This window comes from Rhinichthys klamathensis, unplaced genomic scaffold, assembly GCF_029890125.1.
Source record: "Rhinichthys klamathensis goyatoka isolate OS25496 unplaced genomic scaffold, OSU_Roscu_1.1 h1tg000191l_1, whole genome shotgun sequence".
Taxonomy (NCBI): Eukaryota; Metazoa; Chordata; class Actinopteri; order Cypriniformes; family Leuciscidae; genus Rhinichthys; species Rhinichthys klamathensis.
The window spans coordinates 6,461,960-6,480,597 of NW_026606717.1; the positions used below are offsets into that span (position 1 = coordinate 6,461,960).

The 18,638-nt window shown below is 36.4% G+C and overlaps 1 protein-coding gene across 2 annotated transcripts in view; it reads right to left on the reverse strand.

Annotated features, from left to right (window-relative positions):
• Positions 1–17,921, reverse strand: part of clint1b (clathrin interactor 1b) — a 35,723-nt gene extending 17,802 nt beyond the window's left edge. Inside the window, exons 1-4 of one of the 2 annotated variants that reach the window (XM_056262236.1) lie at positions 17,726–17,921; positions 5,678–5,782; positions 2,412–2,508; positions 1,789–1,897 (exon numbers count right to left, since the gene is read on the reverse strand). In XM_056262236.1, coding sequence (XP_056118211.1) covers positions 1,789–1,897; positions 2,412–2,508; positions 5,678–5,782; positions 17,726–17,766 — 352 coding nt within the window. In that variant the 5' untranslated portion in view covers positions 17,767–17,921. The remainder of the gene's footprint in view (positions 1–1,788; positions 1,898–2,411; positions 2,509–5,677; positions 5,783–17,725) is intronic. The other variant, XM_056262237.1, reaches the window with a different exon arrangement.
• Between the last annotated feature and the right edge of the window lie 717 nt (positions 17,922–18,638).

Consider the following 18,638-nt stretch of genomic DNA (forward strand, 5'->3'; position numbering starts at 1 on the left):
TAATTTATTATTTCTACATAATGAAATATAAACATTTCTCTTGTACAAAAAAGCTCTAAAGTTATTCCTGTTGGAAACCAAACCCCAGAGCATAAGGCTACATCGAGCATCGCTTGACATCTGGGATACTGTTACCTGGGTGTTGAGCTATATTTGGGTTATGACAAACAAAGCACTGTTTTCAGGCCAAAGAGCTCAAAAATAAACTTCACATCACCCTCTGCAACAGCATCAAAAGACCCAGTTTGCTCATATTTGCCCATTTGCACACTGCTTGAACAAAGATTTTTACAAAGTAATCCCTTTTATGTGCCTCTATTATGCTTTTTCGAATGTTACCTTTCATGTAGCGTGTTATATAGCTGTTTGTGAATGTAAAGGGTCTGCAAAGTTCCAAAGATCTAAGTGCAGACAAATGGAGTTATTGTCTCCAAAAAAAAAGAACCAATTCTGACGAGCCGTCAGTAATTCCAGTCTTGCTTCCCGCACAAACCTGAAATTATATAGTAGTAGCTGAGGCCTGGAAGAGTTCAGTTTGTGTTGTTGACAAGTCGAGAAGTGTTTTCTTCCGATGCCATCGTTACTGTTCATATCATTGTGCATAAGCTTGTAACGGTATGAGATTTTCACGGTATGATAACAGTCTTATTATTATCAGTTATGTTAAATGAATGAAAACAGGTTTTTTGGTTGAACAAATGCTTTATTATAACAAACTTGAAACCATTTGTTTGTTTTGTTTAATCAAATTTCAATAATCAAAAACATGTCTGATACATTAAATGTAATAATTGATTATGGATTAGATTAATAACTTATTTATCATTAATAATTTATTTTAAAAAAAAAAGAATAATAGAGTCCTATGAAATGTATTTTATGTAGAAAATTTATTTTTCTTTTTATGATTTACTACCAAATGTTTTAAAAAAAGGCGGTAATCAAATGAATGCATAAAACTAGCAGTTTAATTAATGCTTTAAAATGTAATCAAATACAATTTTTATCCTTTTTTTGGGCAAAAAAATATATTCCTTTAATAATGTTTAAATAAATTGTATTACTATTATTATTTGAGAAGTACATTCTATTGTACAATATTAGTATATTTCTGTCATAATATCTTCAGGTTAAACCAAACGTTTATTTTGACGGGTTGTAGTGAAGACCTTTGAGTTTCAGAGTGTATTTGACAGTTTTTTTCTCAAATAAAATGATGAGATGCTCTTTTTAACTTCTTTTCGACAGGGGATAGAGGTTAGAGATAACAGCCTCTGCTTTTCTCCGCTGTACGTGTGTGGGTGGATCAAGTTGAGAGTCTAAACAGTCAAGTGGATAGAAGTTGCTTAAGCGTAGGCGAGATTCTCCGTCTGATTTTTTTTTTTTATCATGATATGATAATCGTATCATACCGGTATACCGTTACAACCCTACTGTGTATACAAGGGCTGAGGAAGCTTCTGGAGCTGAAACTCAGATATGGTAATGGACATTTTGTTTCCAACATGCGCTGTAAGGGGTAAACCAATCACAACAGACTGGGCCATCTGGCCAATCAGAGCATAGTAGGCTCCTGGAAAGGAGGGGTTTAGAGAACAAATCCTTTATCAAACTGTTTCAGACACTGTGAGAAAAGAGGTGATGGTGCAATGCATATTATGAGAAGATGTTTTTTTGACCATAGATGCATGTAAACCTATTGTAGGAGACCTCTAAAACTAAATTAGGAACATTTAAAGCATAATGGGGCACTTTAACCTTCTAAGCATTTCATCTATTTAAACCTACCTACAAAATGATAATTTTCCATAGAACGCAGGTCGTAAATATGTTCTCTGGCGCTGGTGACCACCCGCTCTGAGCCGTTTCTGATGAGGTACGCTAATAGCAATAAGGCCTGCACATATGGAAGAGGGAGTTATTAGGGATATTTCCAAATCAAGCAATTTAAAGAGTTAAATGCAGGATTTTGCGTGTATAATTAGTAAAAAAAAAAAAAAAACACACACTTTGTTTACACTCTGAGGTTCAAGTCAAAATCATTGTATGTGATCAACAACATACATGCTATGTACAGATGCAGCACAGACATTATGTTGATAACCTTAAATATTCCTAAACTTGAAAAAGTTTAGCTGGACTATTGAAAATTCTTAGTGAATCATGGGGTTTTAGGAAGTGTAACCACATATAGACAAACATTTCCTTGTGTGAAGAAATGAATGAAGATTAGAAATGGACCGATATATTGGCAAGTCTAGTGATTTGGCCGGCATTTGCTTTTTTACTAAATACTGTATAAATGTAGTACACAAGTGAATGTACACTTAATTTCAGTAATTGTTATTTATTTAAAGTGAAAGTATGATTTAAGAAGAAAGATTCTAACAGACATGAGCAGTGCACTGTACCTTGTAAACTCTCCTCCAATTCTTCTTGTTGTCTTTCAGCATTCTGGTCCAAAGCATGTTCATAACTTCAGGGAACTGCTCATACATAAATGTGGATCTGCAGCATAAATACGAAGGATTACAATGGCAAGATGCTAAATTAATTAAAAAGTTTTTAAACCTTGTATTAGGTTAATTAAGTTTATAATAACAATCAGAGAACAGTAATTACTTCCAGCGGGAGATTCCTCAGTGGAAATGATGCCATGCCAAATTGTCTAAATATAAGGTTTCAGTGGAATCTCTACATAAAGTGCAGTGATTCTGCCCAGTTGATATGCAGAAGCAATTTTGCTAGGTTTATTAAAGGCTAAATAATAGGGCTGCATGATATAGCAAAATTATCAATATTATAATATTATTATATTACAAAATATTGCAAATGTACATATCACAATATGTATATCTCAACGGCTTGCGATATCTGAATGATTTTAATAGGCTACTTTGAAAAGTTGTGAAAAGTCAAAGTATTATATCAATGCATATAGCAGAGAATAGACTGGGCACACGACTGTTACTTGCGTGTGACTTTCCCGATGTTATAAGAGTTATTAAGCTCAATAATCTGCAGAAAACAACTCATTGTGCTACTTGCGCTGTCTGACACACACATGAAGCGCGCGCACAGAAAGCCGCCTCTCGGACAGCGTGCAATCTCGAATTCAGTTCTCTTTATTGCACTCGAAAGGTCAAATTTACACACAGTTATGTCAAAATGCCTGTCTTGGCAAGTGAGTTGTGAAAGAAATATGGTGCGTCAATAAGATCCATGCATTAGTCTTAAAGTGACAACAGCCTAATACAGTATATCTGCAGCTGTCTGTAAAAAACAACATTAGAAAAAGAGGAAACAAATTCTTTCCAACCTGAAAAACTTAGAACGGTTTATTTCATTTGTATCTTATCTTTGTTTTATTGTATTTGTCCTATTATTTGTATTTTGCTTCTTTGTTCTTATTTTTAATAACAAAGATACATTAAAATAACAAAAATAACTAATCATCCACCTCTAGTTTCAGGTGTTTTTTTATGTTAAGTTTTCAGATTAATATAACTATATATTACCATCAAGTTGAGCAAAGAGTTGTTGCTATTTAAATAGTTTTTTTGTTTGTTTGTTTGACATTGATGTTGAAATGACAGTCAGATTTGTGACATTACTTTTTATGTAATGCTAAAACACTGTTGGTCACTTTCAGAAGTTGTAGTGATTCTTTCTTTTCCCAGAAAGAATGTGAAACGTATACAGTATAACATTTTCAGTTTTTAAATATATTTAAATATAATTTAAATTGATTTTACATACTTAAAGCTAGTGTTGTTTTTGGCGGCCTGTTTTAATTTTAGTTTTAGTCTAGTTTTTGCGTCAAGCTGTCATTTTAGTTTTTATTAGTTTTAGTCACGTTCATACTCTTTTTAGTCTAGTCTAGTTTTAGTCGACAAAAACTGATGACATTTTAGTCTAGTTTTAGTCGACGAAAGACAGTCTAGTTTTAGTCAATGAAAATTGTATTTTAGTCTCTTTTTCCTAATGCAATTCTATTTAACCCAGTCAATATAGTATAAGTAGTATAGACGAAACCAAAATTTTCTTTTAGCCAAACCCATTTCAAACAATCTTATCTTCTTATGGTTATCTTATTATATTATTGTTACCTTATAGACTCAAGAATACATCCATTCCAGACACGGAAGACGCTCTGATTTGAATTTACAACATATTTATTTTACCAACCAAACATGTTAGAAGTAGCCTACACACATGATGAAATAATAGTTTTTCCAAATGTCATTTCTTCTTTTTCTCCCAAAGACGAATCCCTTTCTCTGTGTCAGACTTAACTTTGTTTGTTCTTGTTTATGCTAACGGCTGTTTCACACATACTCCGTATTTTTTCCCGTACCCATGTTAGGGCCTATGGTTAGAGCGCTCACACCGCACGCGGATGCGGTCCGGCAATGCGCTCCAGGAGCGGTGCGTGGATAACAGCAGAGCAGAGATCTACACAGTACCTCAACAACGCGACATAATGGATGTAGGCTAAAAATATTGATTTGAAATAAAAAATAGAGAATAAATGTTGTGATTGTGGTACAGCCGTAGATCAGTTGCGCACTGCAAACGCAGCACACGTGAAAGCACAATAGCGCGTGCTGCTCCTGCATACACACCGCAACACGCACCGCATACGCACTACACACGGAGTATGTGTGAAACAGCCGTAACTCACGCAGCTGGATCTTCTAAATAATGCCGCGAGTGGGGCTTGAGAATGTGAAGTCGCCTGCGTCTGCGCAGTGCGATCTGATGCAGCCCCTGAAGTGACACAGGAAACAGAAATACTGCATGCATAATAATAATGCAAGTAAACGAGACGAAATAACGTTAAATAACATTTCGTCTCGTCTCGTTTTGGTCAACGAAAATGAAGAGACATTTTAGCATAGTTTTTATTTTGTAAACCACATTTAGTCTCGTTTTTATTTGTCAACAATATTGCATTATACATTTAGTTATAGTCATCGTCACATGACCAGCATTTACGTTGCGTCTCGTCTCGTTTTCGTCACGTGATAAAGGTTCGTTGACGACGATATTTAGTCAATTTTCGTTGACGAAAGCAACACTACTTAAAGCATTATTTAATCGTATCGCATAGCAAATATCACATTCTTTAACAAGTTATCGTACATCACATTTTCTTAGATATCGTGCAGTCCTACTATATTATAATCTGCCAAGTTTTTTTAACCTGTCAAAAACAGGAATTATACCACTGACAAACAGAACAGCTTTCAAGATGTTTGTATATTTTCCCACATATTTCAAGTTATTATTATTCCTAGCAAATATGTTTGATAGTACTAACACAGGGTTTCCAAAGTTTGGCATATTCAAATACTGTCAAACCATCCATCCTGTTTCTGATTTTAATGTAGTGTAATGATGTAATGTACACTTGTTTTGTACAAATTTAATGTAAGGCACTAAATTTAAAAAACAATTAATAAAAATAAAACCAAGATGAGGAGGTAATGAATCAACTTGCAGTCTATGAGTTACAAGTCTATGCCATGATGCAATGCAAATGAAATCATCAGCTATCAATGATGAGATCAATGTAATTCTGCAGTAATTGCCCTACACAAATGCTCTGCGGTAATTCAGAGAAGAGTCATTGAATGCCTGAAGACTGAGGAGAACTTGTAGTTTGAGCACTTACTTGGCAATCTCACCCATGAGCTGACCCGATGGGCCCCAGGGGTCATCATTGGTGGCTTCTCGAACCTTGGACTCTATCTCTGAGTAGTTCATCACAACATTGGTGCTGGGAAACGGCGAAAAACAGAGAACCACAAATAAACACCAGACAACCACACACAGACACGCAAGTCAATATATTGCTGCATGCACATGAAGGTGTTAAAAAAAGAAAAACTCTGTCTCAAGCAGGTCCATTTTGGTTGACTGATATGTATTTTGGACTGACAGAAGAGAACAGACTGCCAAGGTTTAAATGTGTTCAGATGAAGCCCGGTGTGAAAAACTGAACCGAGAGGTCTGTTCAGTGTTAAATCTACTGAGCAATTACGTAGACTAAGCCAATTCGTTGACATTGTTGTAGATCAACCTGCCAGTCTATGGGGAAAAATACTAGGAAAAATCTACGAGATTGAATGGTGGAGTTATGCTGGCCAAAGATATATGAAGAAAACTAAGTCCAAAAAAGCTTCTCTACAAACAAATATTTTATAAAATCTGCCTGGGTGGGCACACACTTGCACACACTTGGCCTGATGGGAGAGGTCTGAAAGATCATTTTGTTCGCCGACCAACAGATTCAAGCAATGGACCAACTTATAGACCAATCTTTGTGGTTTATAATAACTAGCGACGAGGAAGGTAGATGACAAGGAAGAGGAAATTGGGAGCAGGGCACATCATTAACTGTTAATACTCATGTCAACTTGTTTTGTGCTATGTTTTCCACAAAACTTTAGATGTGAGGAAGCGTAGGAGGACGTGACAATGAAATGATGTGCCTTTATTTGGAATTGGAAATAAAACTGTAGAACAGTTGCTCCTGTGTTCTGATTAATAGACATTCTAAGTCAAATGGAGAAAGTGAGAAATTAAATATAATTTATGTGCAGTTTTAACTCTAGATGATCATAGGTCAAAGACCAGATTGATAATTAACCTAGGAGGATCCTTAAAAAAAAAGGAAAAAAAAGAGAGAGAGAGAGTGTAATGGAAATTCATTCCTCAACTTACAAAGTTTCCACAGCCTGGGAAAATGTTTAAACTACACTTCAGGAATAGTTCACTTCAGTTCAGTTCACTTGGACTATCCTTCCAAACTGATCATCCTTTTCTCACCATAATGTCATTCCTAACCAGATGACGAATAGGAGATGTTCAACAAAATGTCCGAGCTGCTCTTAACTCAGCAAAAAGGGATGATGACTTGGCTACAAGAAAAAAAAAGAAAAAAAACATTGTAAAAGTAATTGATGTCAAGTTTTCTGATTTATAAATCACCCTCTTTGCCATAGCTCTCAAATGTCATCAAACAAGGCTTCTCATATGTGTCAGGCCAGGTTTGTCATCACTGACATCTAACAACATTGGTTCTTACTTGCGTTTGAATGTTTTGAATAATGACTCCCAAAGCTATCGTATAGCTTTAGAAGAATGCAATCACATTCTTTTTTCTGTACTTTTTGATATACTCTGTAGTTTGTAGGGGTGTAACCAGGGCCTAAAATAAACACTCGCCAAGCACCAAACGAGAGTAAAAACCAGTGTTGGCGAGTATATGAAATGGTGCCAATCACCAGTTGGCGGGTTACATTTTTATGAATTCTAACAATGCAATATTGTGAGAACATGAACAACGCTCTGGACAGTTGACGGGCCAGTGCTGCATCGTCACAAAAGTTTAAGCCTTGCCAATTTAAATATTCAAGAGTCAGAAGACGCGAAAGTGAACTCAATTTGCTACACGCGTGCTGTGTGGGAAGTTTTCTGTGCTCAAACATCCGAAGCATGTGCCCAGAAATCCGCATATTCAGACAGCGCCCGATACTGAATTGAGCTCTCTTTCACGCCTTCTTGCGCTTGAACAGACATATTCAAACTAAATTATGTAAAATTGCCTGTCTTGGCAAGAATCTTCGTATACAGAGTCGGTTATGTCTTAAGTGAACATAAAAAGTTGAGAAAGCAAACGCATGTATCAGTATATTGGATCCGTGCATTAGCTCTTAAAGTGACAGCAGCCTGATAATCCTGCTGCTGTCTATGTATTTAATTTTAATCAAACAACAAAAGACAAAGAAAAATTACTCGCTGCTCTAGACTGAATAACTTTTGTAACTTTAATAAGGATTAATCTAGGTTTCATGGCTGTTAAAAAAATATGACATTTTCCGGTACATATTCTTAAGTCACAGGCCATTGGCAGGTGTGGCAAAAGTTTTAGGTACCATTCTATACTAACAGTTCAGCAAGAGTAGTTGTCCAATCAACTGTTAGTATTATGTTGCAGTTCCAAAAGCCAACTAGAGTCAACGGAGCAGAACTGCAAAAAATAGGTCCACAGACGCTCAACAATGGCCTGACTATGGCCAACTGTAAGCTTAGTGTAGTACAACCTTAAGACCAGACTATCCAGTGCATCCTACTAATATAGCCAATCAACATGGACACAGCCTGTAAATAAAAGATCAATTCCACATGATTTGAAAATGACATACTTGAAATCAGAACCACAGAGGTGGCACTCAGCAGAGGTTTAAAATGCGAACTCTCAAAACAGCTGCAGTGCAAACACTTTCCATAATCATTACTAATGTGAAAACGTGGCTTTTTCCGCCTCACTCTCACAGTCCCAAAGGGTAAAGAGGGTGAGAGAGTGGAAGTGAACTTCTGGAAGTTATTAAAGACAGTCAAGTGGTGCTGGATGATGAGCAGGTGGGCAACACGCATCTCGCTGAAACGTGGAAGCAGGTGGTCTGGAAATACAACGTAGCTGATTCACAATCATTTGAAGAGTCAGAGAGAGCCAAGATCACATCTGATCCAAATCAATGACTTCAGCAAAAACTGGCAACAAGGAAATCAATCCCGCTCAGCTGCGTCACTTTCAGGATTTGTGGGTGGCGTGGTCGTTCCAATGGACCAGTTTGACTTAATGGAAGAGCAAATTCAATCTGTTAACACTTTCAAAAACAAAACCTCAAAATTCCTGAAGTAATTCAGACTATTTAGATGGAGGCAAATGCTGCACATATGGTCTTGATGACTGAAAGATGGATATAACTGTGTGGCAGCTGGCAAGGAAGAATGTTAAGTTGCTTAACCAGCACTATTCCATAAAAAGCCACACTTAAATTCTTCTTCCAGCTTCCTTACATCATATAATTGTACGTTGAGCAGGGCTGTGTGGATACAATCTTTGGGTCTTATTAATAAAACACGAGCATAATGAATAAGTCAATCGTTCATTAATCCATTAGCATGTAAATTGTCATTTAATTCAATCCATACAAATGTTTTTATGTACAATTTATAAACTCTCTCTGCTCATATTTTATAAATAAGACCTATTGATCTTTATATTGTGATCGTATTTCTTAAAACAACTCAATTTTATCTTTGTACACATTTTATGTATTTATATACTTTTCTAAAGCACAATTAACGAACAAGTAGGCCTAGGTCATCTAACAGTTTTTTTTATTGCTAGAGTTTAGGTAACTGCAATTTAAAGGCGAGATGATGCTACTTAAGTTCTTTGGTTCTCACATCTTGTTTTCGACTGGCAACTAGATCCAGTGATACATTTTTGTGATTGTTCATTATTGTTATTATTCACTGGCACTGCACTTTAATATTACACATCTGAACTGTAAAGGTCATGATGCATAATCCAAAGGAATAGCCTAACAAAGTTCTGTTTATTAACCGCTAGATCGCCAAAAGTTACGGACTGCAGCTTTAGTGGCTCTAAAATGAGTGGTTGTGGTTACATGTGTGGTTACATCATGAAAAAAAAAAGCCCTGCATGATCATTATTTATTTTCAACAAAAAGACTTAAAATATATTTTCCAAGGTAATTTTTTTTTGACAAAGGTTTTTTGGTTGTCGCACCATTTGACATTTTACAACATTTCTGGTCATAAATGGTCAAATTATCAGATTTTTTAAGAGACTTATTAACCTTTTGTAAATAAATAATTAAAAAAATTCAACCTAATAAATGCAAATGTTCAAATCCAAATCACCAAGAAGCAAATTTACTAGTGTGTGACCACAAATCGGTTGCTTCAATGACAAGTAAGAGTTCACGACAGTGGGATTGGCAATCAATGCGACTCAAACATGTAGAGAGAACGCTGCAAAGTTGGCGTAAGATTACAAGGAAAATCTCAGGCAACTGAATAATGAATGATGTGGGTTTATGCAGGCAAGCGGCCTGTAGAGCAGTCACACACACATGAATACATTCCAGACACACGTACGGTGCTGTGTACTGTGCTGCACATATTTTACTGGAATATTCAATATGCAGGAAAGACAAAAGCAGAAGAGGCAGGCTTTCTTTCGCACAAAGAGAAGGGGGCACAGACAGGCGTAGGGGCGTCTTGCCATCCTTTGCATCCGCAGCCTCTTTGTTCTATGGGCCTGCCGAGATTTACTCTCCACTTCTTTTATTCCCTCCTTTGCTGTTCTTCGCTAAAAATGAATGGGTGTACTTGCACATTCACTGTGGAGCTGTGGCCTGCAAAAAAACCCACAACAAACTCAAGACGCCTCACATGAAAGCTCTCTGAGTGGTTTCAGCTTTCCTGCTCCGCCACCTCAGACTAAAAAGACTACCTAGAGCTTCTGAGGGAAGCAAAGGTCTGGATAAAGCTTTACGATGGAGATGAGGATGCTGGCGGTTTATAATAAGTATGATGGAGAGGGAACGAAAGCGCCAGCTAAGAGATGAAAAGCGTGATACCCGGACAAGGGAAAGTTAGGGAAAGAAGTCCCAAGAGATGTGAATTATGGAGACGACGGGTGATTCTGAGTTGAGGCTACCACTGGATTCTTCACTCAACAGCAAACAAATAAATATATATATAAAGCTCATCAGCCTGTTACAGGAAGCTAGTTGAACAAACTTTAAGATTCAGAGTAGGTTTAGACCAAACCAAACAAATCCAAGCCGGTTTAGATCAGGTTCACAACGCTTGCTATAAACGTTCTTGGTCAACTCAGGGTTTGATCTGCAGTGAACATAGCCTGGTTAAAACCAGACCATTCTCAGTTGTAACGGAGTTATGGTCTGGCAAAGCGTCATAGACAAATCATTTCCAGAGGGGTGGACGTCGCGGATAGACCTAAAACCAATCAGAGCGATGAAGGAGATGACGTATGCAGAGAGGCGGAGAAACATCTCCGAGTGTTGTTCTTTGCTTGGTTTTTAACAAAAATGAAACGTTCAAATCGCTCAAAACAGACGCGATAGCTGATTCAAACGAGTGATGTTCGACGACGGCATCCATCTTTGTAATGTAGGCTACAAAATCTGCTTCAAAATCCCAGCGCTGTCGTCATCGTGTAAAGCCCGCCCCAACGTTTCTGATTGGTGCCTCGATTTCGACGGATTGGAAATGGGCTTGAATGAGCTCTTTGCCAGACTAACTTTCAGAGCAAATCTAAATTTGCCGGAAGTTGTCTGGGTTTTCCTAGGCTACAGTGAACACCCAATGACAATAAATATGAAGAGTTTGATTCAGTTTGATTCACTACTCTGCTGAAGATTAAGAGATAGCATGAATTGAAACAATGCAGGAAAAAACACTGTGGCTTCCATAAATGTTTTTAGAAGGCAGCTTAAGGAAAATATCTGACTATATTAATACAAGTGATTCAACTGAACTTATAATTAACCATTTATATGGGTTCACAAAGCTTAAAAAGAAAACAGGGAAGTTCAGCAATTTTTGCTTCATATATAAAGCTTTTATTTATGTATGCATTTAAATTTAAATTAAAAGTTGAATATTCAAAATATAATTGCTTTTGTGTAATGCATTAAATTATCTAAAATGCTTTCACTGTGAACTGAAGTGATTTAACTCGCAGGCTTTGACATCTGAGACATTCTAATAAATTGTAAAGTTATTTAACGAAAATAGCTGTATGTTCATCTCACGCAGATCAGCATCAAGATGTTGATACATTGTGATTGGTCTCAAATATTTACAATACCTTATTTGACCAAACTGGTTAACATAAAGGGAGACTATTTGTTGATCAATCTCACTTATGATTCCATGGAATTTTCCAGCTATTGATTATGTACTAAAAGTTTCCAGTGACAGTCACATCAATGAAGAATATTTTAGTATTCAGAACACATTTAAAGCAGACAACCTGGACATTCACATTCTGACTCCAAAAAACATTGCAAGCAATGTTATTCTCACATAACCTGACATCTGATCTACCTACAAGCCATTTCAAAATCACATTTAGTAGAATAGTACAGTAAAATTGCTATTCGACTATTCTATTATTAAAAGTTAGACAAAGAAACAAAACCATATGTGATGATGAAATATACTGGGCAATTGCAAGTAAGAAACCAATCTCACACCTTTGGCTCAACTTTAACTTTCCTGGAAGTGCTGAAGCTGATGTTAAATTGAAGATTACTTCTGTAAACAATCTTGTTAAAATTAAACAGAAGCAGAGCAAATAACTTTAGCGCTTGGACAAAGTCCTTTCTCAACAAGAAGAATGGTTTCCACTGTAGTGTGTGCCAGGTGCAAACCGCAAGCTTATTGCCTGTTTAGGTGTCAGGCTCAGCTAACTCTAACTTCTTAGACAGCGCAGTGAACACAAGAACTACAAAGTTGGAATAATCGTATATTTTTAAATGATATTGCAATATCTAATCATGTAATGTACTGCAGTTATCATAATCAAGTCCATGCAGTGTGTCATGACTTGGCATGTAAAAGGAAAATGAACATGGAATTTCACTCTTTCTGTTGGAAATATGCTGGACAATTTAGTTTAGGGTGGATTTAAACCTAATTTATGATTCTCATCTGTAGGTTGTTGAAATGTTGGTGGATTACCAAAACAAGTCATTGAGGTTATGCATCACTCCAAACCATCTCCCAGCAGCCAAACAACGGATCATCTCCATTTTGCCAAAATTCAATCTCTGGAGTCCCATAACAGAGGGACACAAAGGGACTCCCTAAACAACATGTTGTTCATACCATGCAACTTAAGGCTGGAATACACTGCACGACTGAAAATCGGAACAGATTTGAAATCATTAGACATAATACACTTGCCGATAGAGATGCACTGATTGACCGACCAGGGACCGGAATCTACCATTTTTCTGCATGATCAGTAAGCGGCCGGTCAGTCTCATTTCTTCATGGACGGTCCGTTTTGGCAATAACGTCACCTGCGCGTTCTCACTCTCTTATCTCCAACGGTGAAGTGACACACACCCACCTCCTCTCACTCACTCATTTCATTCGCTCCGGTTAAATAGCCTAGGGCAGGGTTACACAAACTCGGTCCTGGGGGGCCACTGTCCTACAGAGTTTAGCTTCAACCCTGATCAAACACACCTGAGCAAGCTAATCAAGGTCTTCAGGATCACTAGAAACTCACAGGTAGGTGTGTTTGATCAGGGTTGGAGCGAGTTTAAGGAACCCTGGCCTAAGGCTTGTATTGCGCATCATTTTACTAATTTCCGCAGGTTTTCACACAGCGAGCACCACTGATCTATATAAGGGAAGCGTACAAGCCGCCTCTCAAGCAGCTTGTGAGTCGCAAGTACCAAATTGAGTGGCTTACTGCGCTTAAACGTTCAAATTAGGGGTGTAACGAATACATGTATTCGTATTGAACCGTTCCGTGAACCGTATTGAAATGGTCGTTGGACCATTTTTCCTGCCGACCAAAATTTCGTTATTTCAAATGTAGGCGCGTCGCAAGTGCGCTCATAATGTAAGAGACGCTGGCGTGACCACAACATTGCCCAACATCAAATGGCAAATGTAATGCAAGCGAAAAGAAAAAATTTGAATTCGCCACTGAAGTAATAACACCGCTGCGATCTAGAGAGAAGCGTTCACATTTCTCCGTTATTAACGGATCAAACAGCGCTGACGTGGAAACCAGGAAGAAACATTGTGCCATGAATGAACTATTCAGTGTACAGATCAACAACATTCACCATGGATTTACTGTAGTAACACTACTAACTGTAACCATGGAAGTTTGGCTGGAATAGTAGCCTATAATGCTTTCAAGTAACATTACGTCGGTTTTATTTTGACATTATGAATACAATTGCTGCCCTCAAATGTTAATCTGAACTAAAATAAACCTTTGTTTATAACTACTACAATATTACATTTCATTTTGTCCAAGGAGCTGTTTTGTTTTATATGCTCCTAAGAAAAGTCAAGTATAGCTCAAAGTAAAAAAAATATCATACTTTATGATGTTAGTTTTAATAAAAATAGAATTTAAAAAAATAAATCAAGGACATTTCTCTGGCATTTCTTTCTTTTTGCTGTATCGAAAACGTACCGAACCATGACAAGTGTATCGTATCGAAACGAACCGTGAATTTTGTGAACCGTTACATTACACCCCTAGTTCAAACTTCAAATACACACAAAATTGCCAAAATGCCAGTTTTGGTGAGTATTCAGTTAAACACAGTTAGTTTTGGAACCTAATTAGTTGAGAAATATAAGTTGTGTAATAATATATTGGATCCATGTCTAAACTCTTAAAGTGACCACAGTCTAATATTCCTGTCATGTTAATAAAAAAACAAAAGAGAGAAATTCACTCTTTACTCTTGACTGAATACATTTTTTAACTAAATCGCAAACATTAATCTGCATTTCATTTTTACAATGAAAACTATCCAGTGTTATTTTACATTTGATTGCTTTAATTTCTGTAGTATTTCTTACCTGAATATACAGTATAACCATCTGAAAAACTTAAAGCTGTTTTTCATCTCTCTCCTCTATTGTATTTATTTGTGCTGTTGTTTAAAATTTGTTATTGTTCTGATTTTATTAGTCTTTATCTAGTCATTTAAAAACTTTCTCAGAATTGCGAGATATAAACTCGCAATTCTGACTTTATAACACGCAATTGCGACTTTATATCATGCTATTCTGACTTCAACAAATGGCAACATTTTTGATTGATTTATGAATTTTCACACTTCTTTTTCCTAAATCTGGGATGTTAAAAGACAGATGAAAGTCTAAGAGACTCAAAAAAATTTGGCAAAGTAGTCAATACAACTTGCCTTTGCGAAAACTGACTGTAAAAGAGCTTAAGGTTTGACAGTAACACCTGCCAACCAACCAAGTACGGCTGAAAATCAACCGTGGTGGGTAACATCTGATCTCTGAGGACATTTGTTGTCTTGTTCCAACCTCCTTTCTTACAAAAAGGGCCATTTGTAATTTTTATAGCATCTACAAAATCTTACACATTTATTTTGTAACTATTTCAAGTGTAACCATTAGTGATGCACCAAAATGAAAATTCTGGGCCTAAAGACTTTACAATGTACTTTTTTTTATACAAGTTATTAGTATTAATTAGGGCTGTCAAAAGATTAATCGCATCCAAAATAAAAGTTTGTGTTTACATAATATGTGTGTGTGCTGTGTATAATTATTTTGTTTATAAATGCACACACGTATATATTTCAGAAAAATATGTTATTTATATATAAAATGTTTATATTTATATAAAATATACATTATATATAGGCTACATTCAGTCTATATACAGTATATATATGCAAATATTACTTAAATACACATGCATGTGTGGGTATAATACTTATGTATTAAAAATAATTATACACAGTACACACACATATATTATGTAAACACAAACTTTTATTTTGGATGCGATTAATCGTGATTAATTTTTTGACAGCCCTAGTATTAATATTAGACTTTTTTTTTTTAAATTTCACAAAAAATTGCAGCAATGCTGAGAATTGAATGTGTACTTGTGTCAGACTGTAATTGATAAAAACACATTTAAGAATGAATTTCCTGTCCAGTGGAGTTAGAGTACATCCAAAAGCTTTTAGAGTAAAAAAAAAGTCAACTGTCCATTAGCTGTCAGCACATTCCATTTATCCAGCCATAAAAAAAGATGAAAAAACATCACTATGCTAAACCGCAACATTATGTTTCGCAACAAACAATTACACACGATTTAACAAAAGCTGCCTACACCTGTACCAATTTATTTATCAATGTAGTTCCACTGCAAGGACATACAAAGACGTCAAACCCAACATTACACAATGAATGACAATGAAAAGGCCAACTATATCAATATCCACCTCCTTTCAGCTGAATTCATGCATGCTTAAAAGATCCCTTCAGCTCTGGCATCCATTACATTACAGAAACTTGACTGCAGGGCTTGTTTGTGCAACAGACACTCGGAAGAACAGGGAGTCAGAAAAATTATGAGTAGGATCACTATTTAAGCAGTTCTAACAGAAAGCATTACATTAGAGATGCACCAATGTTTCGGACGCAGATTTTTTTATCAGCTGATTTTTGATCAATTTAGAAACAGCAATGCTCCACTAAATGGGGCAAACTGACAAAAAAGAAAACAGTTCTACAGTTAAAATGTTCCTTGATACTTTGGATTAGGAAATATATTCTCAAACATGAGTTAAAATGTAATTCCCATGGGTTAGTTTTCACCAACTATTGCGGTTTTACCTTTGGACTTAATACAATCAAATCATTGTTTCTGGGTAGGTCATGGGAATGTCACAACAACAAAAAAATTAGACAAACTTCCAGAGACCATTTTTGTCTGTTTTTTTTACTTGTTTGAGACCTCCACAGCAATTTGTCAATAGGCCATGTTAATAAAAACAATATGAAGCTTTAAGATACAGCTGTTGTTTGGTCTTTGAATGATATAATGATGTTACTAGCAGATAAATAGTAATTTCTGTTAAGTCATTTAGGAAAAATGTAAACCAGTGTTTGGAGATTATCACATTGGTAGCTATTTTGCAGACTAAGTAAAGCATCCTTTTGCTGGTTAGTCAAGCAATAACATAAATTGTTGGAAACTTTCTATTATGTTATACAGACAAACCATTTCTGTCAGTCAATCTAGTTTTAGTTTGTGACCATCAACAAAGCACATGCAAGCTCTAACTTTTTAAAAACTTGAGAAAAGCCATGCAGTTTTTCATTGGGTTTAGCTGGTCTAATATTGACTAATTATGATGTTTCTCATCAAGTTGCCCCATAAATAGTGACCATCACTTGCAGAGTAAATCATCTGAAAGACTAAATTGAAACTCATTCATTTTCAGGTGAAGATCGAGCACTGACGGATCAAAACAAGGCCCACAGGTACTAAGGTCATTCGGCGTTGTATTTTAGGGTTGACAGCTGAATCGTCAAGTTCGTTATTAAAAATACAACAACAACAAAAATACTAAAGTGTGTTGTGTGATGTTAAGGTTGAGCGATACCGTTATCCATTCACCACCACATGAAATTAGCATGGTGCCTTTAGCTAAGCTAATAGGCTAATTAGCTAGCATGTATAACGGGCCTGCGAACCGTCTTAATGTATAACATTTAAACAACACAAACTCCATCATTATACACACACAAAAAAAAACATTTGACAGTTGGACAAATGCCGTCAGAGACCGTCCAAGCTCATTTGCTGCAGACTAAAGAGATGTTTTAGCGGTATAACCACTGTTGGCAAGAAAAATGTATAGATAAGAAGAATGTATCTGATAAAGAAGTGGACTGTCTACCAAGTCAACATTTTAAAGCGTTATATGAAGGTAAAAAGCGCCTATTGTGCTCCAAAATGCTGCACGCTCATGTCATGCAGCCCAAAGATGATGCCTAAGTAGGCAGCTGAGCTCACTAGGGTTTGAAACACAGCCCAGAGAAGAGGGAAAGACAAGCGTGTGGATTGTGTAGATTTAATAGAAGAACACGCTTCAACGGGAAGGGGTCATAAATAGGTTTAAAATTGTGAAATAAGAGAGATCATACTGTTATATTAACCGTGTGCTGCTCGTGATCAGCTGAGGGTGTGACGTCACGGGATCCGCACCTTCATAAGTAACGGGCCTCTGCATCGACACACAAGATCTTTAGAAAGCAAAAGCCCGGGCATACTCACGCTTTATCCACCAACTCCCTGACTTTCCACATATTCAACATCTCGGCGCTTTAGCAGGGGCTCTCCGCCTCAATATCTCGTCGTCCAGTCCGCACTAAAACACAGGTGGACTCGGATATCTGTTACCGATAATAACAGAATCCCTCAGCCCCTTCCGCCTCTCCAGCGCTAATCGACGCAGCACAGCGGAGCGGACAGTTACTACGGTGACGCGGATTGTGCGTCAGGATGGAGAGGACGCGGGCATGACGTCGAATGTGGTCATCATGGGAAATGTCGTTTTTCGAGAAACGTAACGCAAAGCACTTGTTTTGTTAATCACCGAAAGGGGTCATGAAATGCAGTTTTAGATTTTTATACTAGGTTTCTCCAGGTTAGTTTATACATTTTGCAGAAACAGATCAGGCATGTTCTTTATTTCTTAAGACTTTAAAGATTTCAAATCGAACTAACCAGGTTAGCATGGCTACACTTTATAGTGGTAAGGAACCCAACTGAATTATAGGCTATATATATTTCATTTATTTATTTAGAAATCTTGATATGCAGTGCATTTTGAGCTCTGTACAATGTAAAATTATATGATCAATAAGTTATGAGAACATGTTTTTACATTGATTTAACTCATCAAAATAAGTTTAGCAATTTTCAACTTTTTTGTTATACAAAATTCAACTAATTTTTAAGTCAGTTTAATGTAAGTTAAATTATATAAACAAAGGTGATTGTACTTGAATTTAAGGCAGCATTTATTTTACAGTGTACCTTTAAAAAAGCATATATTATTTATATTATTTCAGAAGAAAGAAAGATGTCAAATTTTATGTCACTCATCAGCGTTTGTATTAGAAAACTAGACTAAGCTAAGCCTATATGGTTATAAATACTTTTATTATTGTCAAATAAATACAAG